Source organism: Mastigoproctus giganteus, chromosome 9 (genome assembly GCF_048544385.1).
Source record: "Mastigoproctus giganteus isolate SK-2022 chromosome 9, ASM4854438v1, whole genome shotgun sequence".
NCBI lineage: Eukaryota > Metazoa > Arthropoda > Arachnida > Uropygi > Thelyphonidae > Mastigoproctus > Mastigoproctus giganteus.
In genome coordinates, this window is record NC_143583.1 from 176242522 (window position 1) to 176257151 (window position 14630).

A 14630-nucleotide genomic window follows, 5' to 3' on the forward strand; every position below is an offset into this window, starting at 1 on the left:
TCCAGACCTGTATACAGTACTCCAGGTGTGGCCTGACCATTGCCTTATACAAGGGAATAATCACCTCCTTATCCCTGCTGGAAAAATTCCTGTATATCATCGACAATACTCCATGAGCTACTCTTGCAGCCCATCTGCACTGCTCAGAGAACTTCATATCTGCCTGCACAACCACCCCAAGTCCCTTTCATTCTCTACCACTGTCAGTGTAGTACCACAGAGTTGATACGTTGCTCTGGGGTTGCTGTTTCCCATGTGTAGTACTTTACATTTGTCAATGTTAAACTTCATTTGCCACCTCTCAGCCCATCTACTCAACCTTTCCAGATCCTGTTGCAGCAGCATAGTGTCAGTAGTGTCCTTGACAACCCTGCCAACCTTTGTATCGTCTGCAAACTTGAACATTAAGCTTGATATACCATCATCAATATCATTTATAAATACAGAAAACAATAATGGACCCAACACTGAGCCCTGAGGGACTCCACTAATAACATTAGTCCACGATGAGCAGTGTCCATTGATTACCACTCTCTGTCTTCTCCCCCTCAACCACCCCTTTATCCATAGCAGCAATTTGCCTCCAATGTCACACTGCTCCAATTTGTGTAGCAGTCTTCCATGTGCAACAGTATCAAAAGCCTTTCTGAGATCCAAGTATATAATATCAAAGCTATTCCCTGCATCCAGTTCTTTTGTGACTGCATCATAATATCCAATCAAATTGGTCAGGCAAGACTTCCTCTTAACAAAACCATGCTGTGTCCGAGCTATAACTGAAGTCTTGTCTAAATGATCCTGCAGTGCTTCTTTAACCAGTGCCTCCATTAACTTTCCTGGAACAGAAGTTAAGCTCACAGGTCTATAATTACTTGTGTCAGCCTTTGATCCTCCTTTGTGAATTGGGGTCACATTTGCACATCTCCAGTCTATGGGTACCTCCCCTGAGTGCAAGGAAGCCAGAGACTTTTGTTTCACTGGCAAAAAAAAAAACCAACCAAGTTACATGCTTTCTCCTCCTCACATAGGTAAGTATCCAGTTGGCCTCTGAATTTATTCAAACAGTCAGCCTCAACTACCTGTGAGGGCAACTTGTTCTAGCTATCAACTACTTGCTGGCTAAAAGAAAACTTCCTACAATCTAACCTAAACCTCAAGCCCTGTAATTTGAATTTATAACCCTGAGTTCTTGAATTATTTAGAACAGTGAGAATTCCACCGTCATTAATTTTACTAATCCCTCTCAGATCCTATAAACTTCAATAAGGTCACCTCTGAAATGCCTAGTTGTCCAGCTCTAGCCTATATAATTGGAGTCTTTCCTCATATGACCATCCTTCTGCTGATCTCACCATTTGAGTTGCCCGTCTTTGGACCCTTTCAAGAAGCTTGATGTCCTTTTTCAGATGAGGTCTCCATACCTGAATACAGTATTTCAAATGTGGCCTTACAACTGCCTTATACACAGTAGGATTATAACCTTCCTATCTCTACAGGAGAGCATTTAATAAATCATTTGTAGGACACCATGGGCTTTCCTGGCTACCTGTTTACACTGTTCAGAATACTTCATAGCTGCCTATATTGTAATTCCAAGATCCGTTTCCTCCTCCACTGTTTTTAATTAAATCCCACCAAGTGTATAATTTATTATTAGCCATATGGTGCAAGGAAGCCCAAGGCTTATGCTGCACCAGGCAAAAAAAAAAAAAAAAAATTCTGTGTTACCCTGAGAGAGTTGAGAGAGAGAGAGAGAGAGAGAGAGAGAGAGAGAGAGAGAGAGAGAGAGAGAGAGAGAGAGAGAGAGAGAGAGAGAAAGTTGTTGTTATTTGGTTTTTAGGAGCATTAGCATTAAACCTGATTAAACCCTGGTTTAATCAGAGAGAAAGAGAAGTAGCAGGGAATTACCAAGAAAGAGAAGAATGATGATATCCAGCTCGGGACCTTGGGTGTGCCAAGCCCATACTCACCGGATGTGAGCCCTTGGGGGTGCTATTTCCCAAGTGTAAGACCTTGCATTTAGCAGTATTAAAACATAGCTGCCATTTCTCTGAAATCTGTTCAAGTCATCCTGAAGGAGCACTGCTTAGAACCGATCATTAACAACTCTGCCAATCTTCATGTCATCTGCAAATTTTGACATCACGCTTTCTACCCCTTCATCAATGTCATTTATCAAAATGAGAAACAACAGTGGTCCAAGAGCCTCAAGGGACTCTACTCCTGATGTTACATCAATCTAAAGAATATCCATTAATCGCAATCCTCTGCCTTCATCTTAGAATCTTACCAGTGATCCCAACCGGTTCAAGCTTATACAGTAACCTCATGATGGACCAAGTGAAATGTTTTGCTAAAATCCAAATAAACTATATCAAAATTATTCCCTAGATCAGCTCATGAGTAACTGTGTCAAAGTAGCCTACTACATTAGTCAAGCACGATTTACCCTTAACAAAGCCACGTTGTGTATCTTTCAGAATGCCATATCTATCTAAATTTCCCTTAATTATTGCCTCTGAGAATTTTCCTACCACTGAAGTCAGACTAACTAATATGTAGTTACCAACTTCACTCTTAGAACCACTTGTACTGGCAATATGCTGGCACTTTTCCAATCCAAATGAATCTCCCCCGAGTCCTCATAATTAATCTTAATGGTTCAATACACTTCCTCGTGCTCTCCCTCAAAACTACAGGGTATATGCTGTCAACTCTGGGAGCCTTACTTACCTTTATGCTCAAACGTTTTTCTAAAAACAATCATCTGTAATTACGACATCACTAATTTTATATGGCTTAGTCTCACTCGCACAACCTCTTCTCAGCATGAAGGGTCTTTCTTCAGTAAAGACAGATGCAAAGTATCTGTTTAATTCATCTGCAACATCAGCTGGGTTGTCTTAAGACTTTCCCACACCCAGTGCACAAGGGTCCAATCCGACTTCTTTTTTCTTCCTTGCATTCACACACACATGAAAAATTCCTTGTCCCCATTTTTTGCTCTCCTAGTCAATGCTTTCTCATAAGCAGACTTGGCCTCCCTGACCTTATTGGTGGTACTATTACAGATCAACCCATACCTGTTATAGGCTTCAGTATGTTTCATCATCAGCCAATTTCAATCCACTGCAGGATGAAGGCCTCTCCAGCAACTTTCCAGTTCCTTCTGTTTTGTGCAATGGCCATCCATTTACTACCCACAAACTCATGAATTTCATCTGTCCATCTCTGTTGTTGTCTTCCAGGTTTTCTCTTAGCTCCTCTTGGGTACCATTCTGTTATTTTCTTAGTCCATCTGTCATCGAGCTGTGTGTCCTGCCTAAGACCATTTTAGTTTTTTAGTTTTGATAAGAATGTCCTTTACTTGAGTTTGCTGCCTAATCCATGTGTTTCTCTTCTTATCTAACAGTCTGATTCCTAATATAATTCATTCCATTCTTTGCTATGTAGTCCTCAGCTTCTCTTCCATTCTTTTGGTGAGAGCCTAAGTTTCACTTCCATAAGTCATGGTGGGGAGTATACATTGGTTCATTATTTTACGTTTCAGACAAATTGGGATATTGCTCCTCAGTATGTGACTATATTTCCTGAATGCTATCCATCCAAAATTTATTCTTCTCTTGGCTTCCATCCATTTACCATTATTACAGCTAATAACTTGTTCCAGATAAATATATGACTCCACCTTTTCAATTACTGCTCCTTCAATCATTATATCCCTTTCTGTGGCATGCTTGTTCATCATTACTTTTGTTTTAGCCATATTCATATTTAGTCCAAAATCCTTACTAACTCTGCATAGATGATTAAGATTTTCCTCTAATTCTTTGGGATTATGGCTTATGACCACAGTGTCATCTGCAAATCATAAATGGTTTAGGTACTCTCCATTCACATTGACTTCTTTCTGCAACCGGTCTAATCTTCTGAAAGCTTCCTCAAGGGCAGCAGTAAACAACTTTGGAGATATTATGTCTCCTTTTTGAACTCCTTTCTCAATTTTAAATTTCCTACTGTCTTTATCTAGTCTAATAAAGAAGGTAGCATTTCTCATATATTTTCTTCAAAATCATATATGGGGTATCTATGCCTTGTCTTTCCAGTGCCCGAAACATTGCCTTATGCTGTATGGAGTCAAATGCCTTTTCATAATCCACAAATGCCAGGCACAATGGTGTTTTGTATTCATTTGCCTTCTCCATTAGCTGTGACATTACGTGAAGGTGATCCATAGTTGAGAATCCTGTCCTAAAGCCAGCTTGCTCTTTCGGTTGATTCTCATCAAGTATTCTTTCTAATCTGTTGGTAATAACCCTTGTGAGCAACTTGTAGATGTGGGATAACAAGCTAATTAGTCTATAATTTCCAATTTCTGATTTATCTCCTTTCTTATGCAGCAAAACTATGATTGCATTATTCCACTCCTTAGGTGCCACACCTTTCAGTATGTTTCATCGCTCTGTAACTGTCGCATGCTATCTTTTTCTGCTCTATTTGACTAGCCACCTCTGCAGTCATCCATGTTGGCATCCTCCTCCTGCAATATTTTCTTAAAGGTATGTATGCATGGCTTTGCTTTCAAAGTATTCTATAATTCAAATGTATTCTCCATTCCTTGGCAATCTGCCCAGTTCACAGATGCCACATAGCACCTTAAATTATCAAAGTCTCCTCTTCTGAATTTAAAACACACACCTTTAACTTTAACTACTGCAACATCTTTCAGGTGAAGATTGTGCAATCATTTTCTTTACAATGGTTCCTTTACTTGAAGCCCAGTGATGCCATCCGAACCATTAGTAATCATGAGGTCAGGAATATTCTCATGCCTGGTGGAGGAATATTCTCATCTCTTTCCCTAACATGCTAGTACAAATAATAATCATCTAATTTATTTTAAAAAGTTTTACCCATTGTAAGTTTCCTGCCGACTTATTCCAATCAATCTAGGAGAGATTAAAGTAACCCATAATAAGACATATTCACACTTGCCTGACCATTCCATCTGCATGTAAAGACTCTCGTCATATTCTTCACAATCTTCTGTAGATTACTCCCACTCTCATTGTTCCTTTGCTTCTGACTAACTCACAACACACAGATTCTATGCTGGCAGATGTAACTTCAGACTCAGCAAAAGCTAATTTTGAACTCAGGCTGCTTTTGATAAGAAGCAAGACCCCTCCACCCCTTGTGTCTTCCCTATCATTCCTAAATACATTATACATATGAAAGTGTAACTCATCACCAATTTCCAGGTGGCACCACTAAGTAATCTTCTATAGTTTACTACCCTGACACACACCCCTTGAAGTTATTTAGGTTTGTATTCCAAGCTATATCTTCCCTCTCATTTGAAAAATTACTACCCTCAGATCATCTTATCAACATTGGCTTTTGTGGTAATAGACAAAAATTCATGAGGTGAGTGCAAGCTTTGGTTTGACCCATATCATCAGATAAATGCGGATCTAAATTCCCATTTCTCTCTCCTAATTAGCAGTTTCCCTGAACCCTTAGGGTATTCTGGCACCTCAGTGATACTGGCAGAAATTCTTGCACCACCTTTGTTCAAATGAATACCATCTCAACAAAATTCCTACTACATACAAGTTCAATTTTCAAACAGCCCTTGAATATTATTTAAATTGAATAAACAACATAAAAATTGAAGGAAAAATTATTTCACTAAATACAATTTTGGGTAAAACAACTTTGTTAGCTAATCATACCTGCTTTTCTACTATAGGAGTCGACAAAAGTTAGGCACTGGATGGCTTCTGCACTGATGTTTTCTAAACTAGACATACTGGAACTCCGTGACCGTGAGAAGGAACTGTCTATCTTATCTAGAAATAAACAAATAACCGTATATGAAAATAATAAAATAAATAAAAAATAATACACAACATGCATGCACACGTACACGCACACTGAAAGCATAAAGCAAAGGCAGGGAAAAATATAGAAAAGAAATTATTCTAGTAGACAGCAAGAAGTAGGATAAACTATACAACAACAATATAAAATAGTTTTTTTTAAAATGAAAAATCTGAAGTTCAGTCAAGGCAAGAATGGAAATTTGGTTAGACATGCAGCTCTAATATCCAACTGGTTTTTATATAGGTTGTTCCAAAAAAGGATTGTCATACTGCAAACATTAGTACTTTAAAATCGTTTCCCATAAAATCTTTTTCTTTTGACAGAGTTGATGCCAAAATTTAATAACATTACAATGCCTTACACTATCAGCTTGCAGGTTTAATCACAGTGAATATATATATTCTCAGTTTTGTCCATCCTAATAAGCCTCCAAACGAGCAACCAATTACTCATAGGTTGTTGAAACAATTAACTTAGAAATAGTTGTCTCACACATGTGTGGAAATTATTTCCATAGCAAGAATGATTCTTTTGAGTTTCAACTCAGTCAGAGACTGAACTACTGAAATGCATACTTCATTCTTTCTTCATTCTCAGAAAAAGTCAGATGGTTTTTAGGAGCATTAGCAACTAAGGCCATATTGCTCTGGGGATATGTGGCAGTCATTCCTTGACCTTTCCGCATCCTCCGTATTTGGTGGTCACGGGTTCGAACCCGGTCTAATCAAGAAGCATGTGCTACGCACTGCTGCTCCTGCCCACCCGGGTACAGAGGTGCCTATCATATGATGGTAGTGGTGAATAAACAGGATCCCCCCCACAGACATCAGTTGGGAAAGTAATGGATGAATATACCTATATGCGGCAGGAACCTCTTCAATGCATTTCTTGAGACTGCAGTTCTTATAAAAACAGTTTTAATATGGCACCCAACCCTTGGCTTCCGATTCTGCACATGCCTCATTCATGGTTTCATGCACAACTTTGAAACAGTCATACAAAGACCTGGGGGTAATTGTGCAGTCAGATATGAAGTTTTCTGAGCATTGCAAAAAGGCTGCAAGAGTAGCTCATGAGGTCTTGTCAATGATATATAGGAATTTTGTTAGCAGGGATAAAGAGGTGATTATCCCCTTGTATAAGGCAATGGTCAGGCCACACCCTGACTATTGCAAACAGGCAGTGGCAGATTCAGAAAAAAATGACAGAAGGGGCACCATTTTGTGCCTTGTTTGTGCACAAACAAGGTACAAAATAATGCACAGAACAAAACAAATATGACACTCAAACATAATATGACTGGCAGACACAGGCACACAGATGAAGTCTGAATTACTCTGAAGTAAACATTACGTGCGACCAAACTGCATCACGCCTCAAACTAGAATGGCTATTGCATCAGTGTTGCCAACTGTAGTCAGTTGAAAATAGCTGAGCCACAATGCAAAAATAGATAAAATCCTGTTAACATTGAAAGAAAAAAAATTTTTTTGTAGCTAAAGGGAATTTAAATGATTGGTAAATATTCTCTGAGAAACAATGAAGGGGCACATGACCCAGTGCCCCTATCCTGAATCTGTCACTGCATACAGGTGTGGAGGCCTCATTTTAGGAAAGATGTAGAGCTGCTGGAATGAGTACAGAGAAGAGCAATGAGATTAGTGAGTGGAACAAAGGGTTGCTGTTACCAAGGCTTAAGCTCTGCAAATTGCAGAGTCTGGAGATGAAGTGCCTGCGAGGTGATCTGATTGAGGTGTATAAGCCCTTGAATGGTTTGAGCAAGCTCAACGCTGATGGGATTCTTCATCTTGCTCAAGATTCTGCACCCAAGGGGGCATAAATTCAAATTGAGGAAAGACAATTGTAGAATAGAAGTGCGGAAATTTGCCTTTAGCCAGTGGGTGGTTGACTGCTGGAACAAACTTCCATCTGTCGTTGTAGTTGACAGCTTAAATAAATTTAAGGCTCAACTAGACAAACTTTTGGAGTGAATGAATGGGTGAAATGGGAAGGTTTTTTTTTTCTTGGCTGATACTATATAAGCTTGCTTTTTTGCATCCTATGCCTCTACTAATGCTAAAGCAGGAGGTTATAACTCGTGTTAGTAGTCTCAACAGCACATGTTATTACAGCCACATATGACCCTCATTGCATCAATCTAATGTCCAAACTGCATAATACAATTTATTCCTTTACCCTCTGCCAACTATAACTCTGACAATGTGTGGGCTGATGAAACCCCCAGACAATATTTCTCAGCAATTCATGCTCTTCATCTACTCTGTCCACACAGCTGAAATTTTTAATAGCTGTTTTTGAAAACGTTTTCTTTGATTTCTCCAAAAAATTCTTGAAATCTCTATTAATTATCACACAATTAAGAAAAATTTGGGAATTAAGTTAAACTTAGTTATATGCATGTGTTTAATGGCATCTGTCATATACAGCACGACACTGACAGCATGTTGGTTTTACTGGCGCTTTCCCTCTAATCAGTAAATCTCTCTGGCTTTGTGATATTGAAGTGTAGTCTGGAATCAAACTGTTCACACATTGTGCTATCCCTGCCTCGATCACTTCACGTCGGTGTGCTTTTTTCTTTCTTTTTGGTCCTAACCACTGAATTAAGTGGCAGGACCTGCCAGAGTCACTATCTTAAACTACTGTGTACCTGGTCTGCCTCCATGGGGCGAAGTGTGGGTAACGTCGGGCCTCAGCAGGGGTCTGGCGGTTAAATGGCCAGAGGATGTTTGTTTGTTATTTGGTTTTTAGGAGCATTAGCAACTAAGGCCATATTACTCTGGGAATATGCAGTGGTCATTCCTTGACCTTTCCGCATCCTCCATATTTGGTGGTGACGGGCTCGAACCCCGGTCTAATCAAGAAACGTGTGCTACGCACTGCTGCTCCTTCCCACCTGGCTACAGAGGTGCCTAAACGGACAGAGGAACAATGGTACACAACACTACATGTAAACAATACCCATATACTTTTAAATCTCTGGCCTTTACAGTGTTCTGCATCACAAGAAAATATATATCACGTGGGAGATGGGGGAACCCCCTGGTGCTGTTTGGCCCTAAACACATTTTACATATGCTTAACCGTTGACACACGCAGTTGTGCTCCTGTTATTGACAGAATGGCATCCACGTGCGTGTGCTTGTTGAAGCACAGGGGTTTTTTGGTTTGCTTTTCACTTGCTGACAGGTCCAAAGGCAGTTTTAATTTCAAAAATTAATTAAATTTATGCTTTTAATATACAAAATAGATTTTTCACAGTTGTATTCAGAAAAGATTGAAAATAAAGGTGGCTTCAAAAAGGCTCACCTTTTGAAGCCACTTTTTTGAATGAATTATTTCTTGCTGATTTTTAAAACTGTATGTAGGGTCACTTAGACCATAGCACTTAAATAGGAATAATAGCTTTTCATGCTGCAGGTGATGATTTAAGATATACAGCTTATTTTCTATGCACTATGAGATGTAGTTAACAACCCATCCTCTGCAGTGCCACTTATGGTCATAACTCATCTTTTGTGGAAATGTACTGTAAAAAGAAATTTTGCAATTTATTTTTAAAGCACATTTCAAATTCCAACAGATTCTGGGAGTTGTTACTTCCTGTCTTCCACTGCAGTAAAATGTTTTCTGCTTTTAAAACCAGGTAATGGCAGAAAATTCACCTCATTCTTAATTATTTCATTATTAATTTAATCAAAATATAAAACTGAGGTGATATTCTGATTTCGTGATTAACATTTTCTTTCACGATTACCACTACTTACTTAATCGGAAAACACCAAAAATTTATTTTATCCCATTGCGTGGGATAAAATAAACGTGCAAATCACCATCACTGCTGATTTGCACGTCATTTTTATCCCGCATGCAGGGAGGGCTGGCATCTTGGAAAAACCATTTCAAGTTCTTAGAGGAATAAAATTTTGTTAAATAGCCACACTACATGGTATTGTTTTATCATAATTTAACATACTATTTACAATATACTCAAACTCCCCTTCTCATGTGGAAAAAAATTAATATATTAACAATTAATCATTAAATATTGTAGTTAAAGTCATGAGAAATATGTTCTCATATTTCATATTCTCTGAGGTTCATTGCAGACATTCTTCCAGCTATGCCAGAGCTGATATTTGGGAATCTAAATCACTGATGGAGCTGATATTTAGGTCCCATTTGCGAGTCAAAAAGTGGCAAATTTTGGCCAAGTCTGGGTATTCTGTGACAACTACCTCTTCAGCTTGCACGTTCACAATGGTAGTACTGTTAGTATCCCCCCCCCCCCGTATATTTCCACAAGCAAGGCCAAACAATTTAGTTAATGTATACAATGTATTACATTTCCTGTCTATTACCAGAAATCTACAATGCCAGATAGATGGAGTCAGCCTGCAGTGTGTGAAAACAATCAAATACCTAGGAGTTAAGATTGATAGACAGTTACAGTTTGTCTCACACATCAACTACATCGAGAAGATTCATAAATTTGTTGGTATGATCGGGCGTGTAACTAGGAAGGAGTGCGGGATAAAAGGCAAGGCACTGAATCTATTTTATGACTGTATCTTCTTGCCAACTGTGCACATGTCTGGCTAGATTGTGCGTTGCAAAATGCATATGCTAGGAAAATATTTTCAATTCAATGGACAATGTTGTTACAACTTAGTATGGCCTGTAGGAGTGTGCCAAATGAGACCTTGCAGGTGATAACAGGACAGCTACCACTGGATCTGACCTTACTATTCAAGTCAATGTGGAGCCAAATGAGCAGATATCAATTTAAATTCATTGTGATGATGGTTACAATGAGGAAAGGAAATGATTGTGGGCTCTTCTTATTGATCAGTTGCAAAACAGATGGAACAACTGCACCAAGAGTTTATAACCATATAACCAAAAATTTCTTCCAAGCATCAAACAGTTTGGGAAGGGCATGCCAAGTTGGTTTCAACCAAACCTTTATTTAACGTTCCCGCTTACAGGACACAGGTCCTTCTTTGGAAAATTAAATGATTTAGGTATTTCAGCATGTTCACATCATGTACTTGAGGAGAAAAAGAAGACCAGGTACATCTTCTGTATACGTGCCATGAATACCAGGATCTATGAGATGAATTGATTGATGGAGCACTCAGCGTGAAAACACTGACATCTGGATGTGTGGCCTTTCTACTGCAGACAAGGACCAATTTTTCTTGAGTGAAGCAGATGCATGTGGAATGTCATGTAGTCCATTCCAGTTTTTCATGTCAAATTGACATATTCTACAGTAGGAGGTGACTACTTTGTTGTATCCTTGTGGAGGTGAAAACCAACACCCTCTTCAGTAGGAGGTGGCTATTTCTTCCTTAAAAAGTGAACCATGCAACATTGTATTGAAAACAATTTCCACCAGGCCATGAAAAGCCCCTACAACACTTTCATGAATGACCTTTGCTGCATGAGTTAATCCTACAATGTGATGTCCTAAAGTGAGCTGCATTGCTTGCCGATCTTTAGATTACTGCAAGGCTGTTCTTTGTGCTGAAGACAACAGCTGTGTACGTAGTTCCTAATATAGCAGGAAGAGCTTTGGCAGCTGCTAGACAATCACTAACGATTCAAGAGGTCTAGTACAAATAGGCCAGTTCATCCCTAGTTAGCCCACATTTCATCACTGAACTTTTAAGTCAGTGTACTCGATGAGTCCATTGGAAATGTCAACATATAACTAAGCATATTTCAACACTTATGAAGATGACGCGTTTGCAACAGATGTGTTCACCTTCTGACTACAATTTACTGATGAGAATACTTCAACGGTCTGACTGCAATTTATTTTGGAGATGCTTTAAGGGTGTGGAATTCAGCTTTCTGGATTATATTTCATTTATTAAGAACACTTTTTTCTCAGACTGGACATTACATTGAAATTGTATGCACTGACTGAAATTTCTCATTAGCTACTTTTCGTGGAAGGCGCTCCAAATTCATTTTATGCAAACTGCAGTACTTCAATGTCTTATAATGGTGCAGGTACATGAAGTGCAGAACTTCAATATCTTGTAGCAGTGCAGAGTTGGAATTAGTGCTGTAAGTCTGTAATTATCTGTACAGTACTGTAATTAGTGGCTGAGATGCCAGGAAAGCCGGCTGGGATTGTCTAGTACAATTTGATGAATTTGAAGTACTGATCAAGGCATCAAAGGCAGATATTGTTAGGATATCACCGACAGTGTCAAACAGATATAAGCAGTGCAGAATTGGAATTTGGGAAGTACAATGTGTACAGAAAGGATAGGCAAGGTAAGAATGGAGGAGGGGTTATGCTGTTAGTTAAGAAACACATAAAATCTAAGGAAATGCATCCAGTTGACATGGATGGCCAGGTGCAATTTGAGTCTGTTTGGTGTGACATAAACACTGGGAAAGGGAAAATGAGAGGTGGAGTGTGTTATAGGCCTAATGACTCTCATGAGTATAAAGGACAGTTGTGCAGAGAAACAGAGTGGGCCAGTAAATCAGAATGTCTTGTAATGGGGAATTTTACTTTCCAGATATTGACTGCAACTTGTGGGTTGGTCACTCGCACACTAGCAAGAATTGTGGATTTATTGGAGGATTGTATTCTACAGCAGCATGTCCAAGGGGCAACCAGAGGGAGTAATACTCTTGATCTGATTATCAGTGATTATTCATGTATTAAGAATTTGCAGATAAAGGTGACAGTAATCACAGTGTACTGATGTGGGGTTTAATTAAAGATGTAACTACCATCAAAGATAAAGGGAAGGGTTTTTATTTCGTAAAGGTGACCATAGTGGTCTCAAACAGTTTTTAAATTCTATACAGTGGAACCAACTGATGATGTTACCAACTGCAAATTCAAAATGGGAAGCATTCAAAGAATTAATCTTGGAAGCTACTAAGCTTTTCATACCAACTAAGAAATATTGTTCAAGGTTTAGGCCTAAATAGATGTCAGATGAACTAATGAGACATGTGGCAGAGAAGAAAAATTCATGCGATGCATATAAATTATTGGGCAACTCAGACACCTATGGTAGATATAAGCTAGTCTGTAATCAAATCACAAAGGAGGTCAGGCAAGAAAAGGCAGATTATGAGAAATCTTTGGCAAAGAATGCAAAGAAAAACAGAAAAGAGTTCTTTACTTATGCAAACTCTAGAAGGAAAGGGATGAATCAGATTTGTCCACTTAAAATAGATGGTTTGACTATTGATGATCCTGCTCAAGTAGCTGATAAACTGAATGAGTATTTTGCATCTACATTCACACATGAGGAGTTATTTAAGGAGGGGTAATGCCAGAAGTTTATCAAACTCTAACAGGGAGCTAAGTGATTTTGTAATAACTGAGAGCAAAGGGGAGGAGAAATTGTTGAAGTTAAACATAAAAAAGGCACCTGGAGTGGATGGAATCTATACAGTTATATTGGAGGCAGCGAGGGAAGTTAGCCATAATTATGAGACCATCCTTAGATTCATGGAGGTCCCCATGGACTGGAGATGTACAAATGTATCTCCAATTCACAAAGAGGATTCAAAGGGTGACACAAATACAGGCAACCCCCATATAACACGATACTTCTACAACACAGTTTCGCTCTAACACGATTGATAAATTGCGGCAATCGTCGCACAACACGGTTAGAGAATTTTGGTAAACCTTGCATAACACGGTATTTTTGAGATTTTGTGTAGGGAAAACCTTGCTATTATGTTGGACATAATTTTTCAACGTTTCCACTCTTTTTTGAATCCCCGCTGTTGACTTGCTAGTCAATAAAAAAAAAAAAAAAAAAAAATATTGAGAAATCCGTGTATTTTATTTTGTTGACAAATTCCGTGTTACGTTCTGTGCTATTGAACTTGTGGAAAAATCTAGATTTCAAAGTTTTATTTCTATTGGATAGCACATCAGGCCATCCAAAAGATTTAAGTCATCCAAACGTTGCAGTTATGTTCCTACCCCCACAGTTGTACTGGGTTAATACAACTTTTTTATTCAGCCGTTAGATCAAGGCATTATATCCATCTTTAAAACTCATTCCATCAGAAAATCGTTACATGGATTTTGGAAAAAATTGATTCCAAATCTATTGAAGTAATGGAGGCATGGAAACATTTCTCAATTGTGGACTGTATCAGAATCATAGCTTAATCGCTGAAAGGAGTAAAACCGTCAACATTAAATGTATGGCCAGAGTCATTTCATTCAGGAAATATATATTAATGTATATTAATATATATTAATGACTCTTGTATATTAATGACCTTCTTCCATTCACTGGAAATCCTATCCATAGTTTTGCCGATGACGGCACATTGCTTTCCACTTTCCATTTTGAGAAACCTTGCCCTGCTCAATCAGCTTCAACTTCTCGAAAATCTGCTACCAATTCCTTAAATACCGATCTTCAGGTAATTCTCCAGTGGGGAAAAGACAACTTAGTCGATTTCAACCTTTCTAAAACTCAGTCTTGTCTTATATTTCGCAAAAAGGATTCTTCTGCTCCTATGCTTATCTTTGGTGACACTCCGATTTCTAAGCAAAATGATATATCTCTTTTGAGGATTACCTTGACTTCTAATCTCTCTTGGCACAAGCACATTACAAATATTGCTTCTTCTACATAAAAAAAAAAAAAAACTTGGTTTTCTCTTTCACTCTCGGCGTTACTTTTCTTTTTCAAACAGCTGCTCACTCTGTATAA

The 14630-nt window shown here is 38.6% G+C and overlaps 1 protein-coding gene across 4 annotated transcripts in view; it reads right to left on the minus strand.

Moving 5' to 3' along the window:
* The window catches only part of LOC150080903 (syntaxin-binding protein 5-like), a 795970-nt gene that overhangs the window by 194120 nt on the left and 587220 nt on the right, over window positions 1-14630 (minus strand). For 3 of the 4 annotated variants that reach the window (XM_090381035.1, XM_090381034.1, XM_090381033.1), the window contains exon 21: window positions 5736-5852. In XM_090381035.1, the coding sequence (XP_090237161.1) occupies window positions 5736-5852 (117 nt within the window). Of the gene's footprint in view, window positions 1-5735; window positions 5855-14630 lie in introns of all 4 variants that reach the window. The other variant, XM_090381037.1, reaches the window with a different exon arrangement.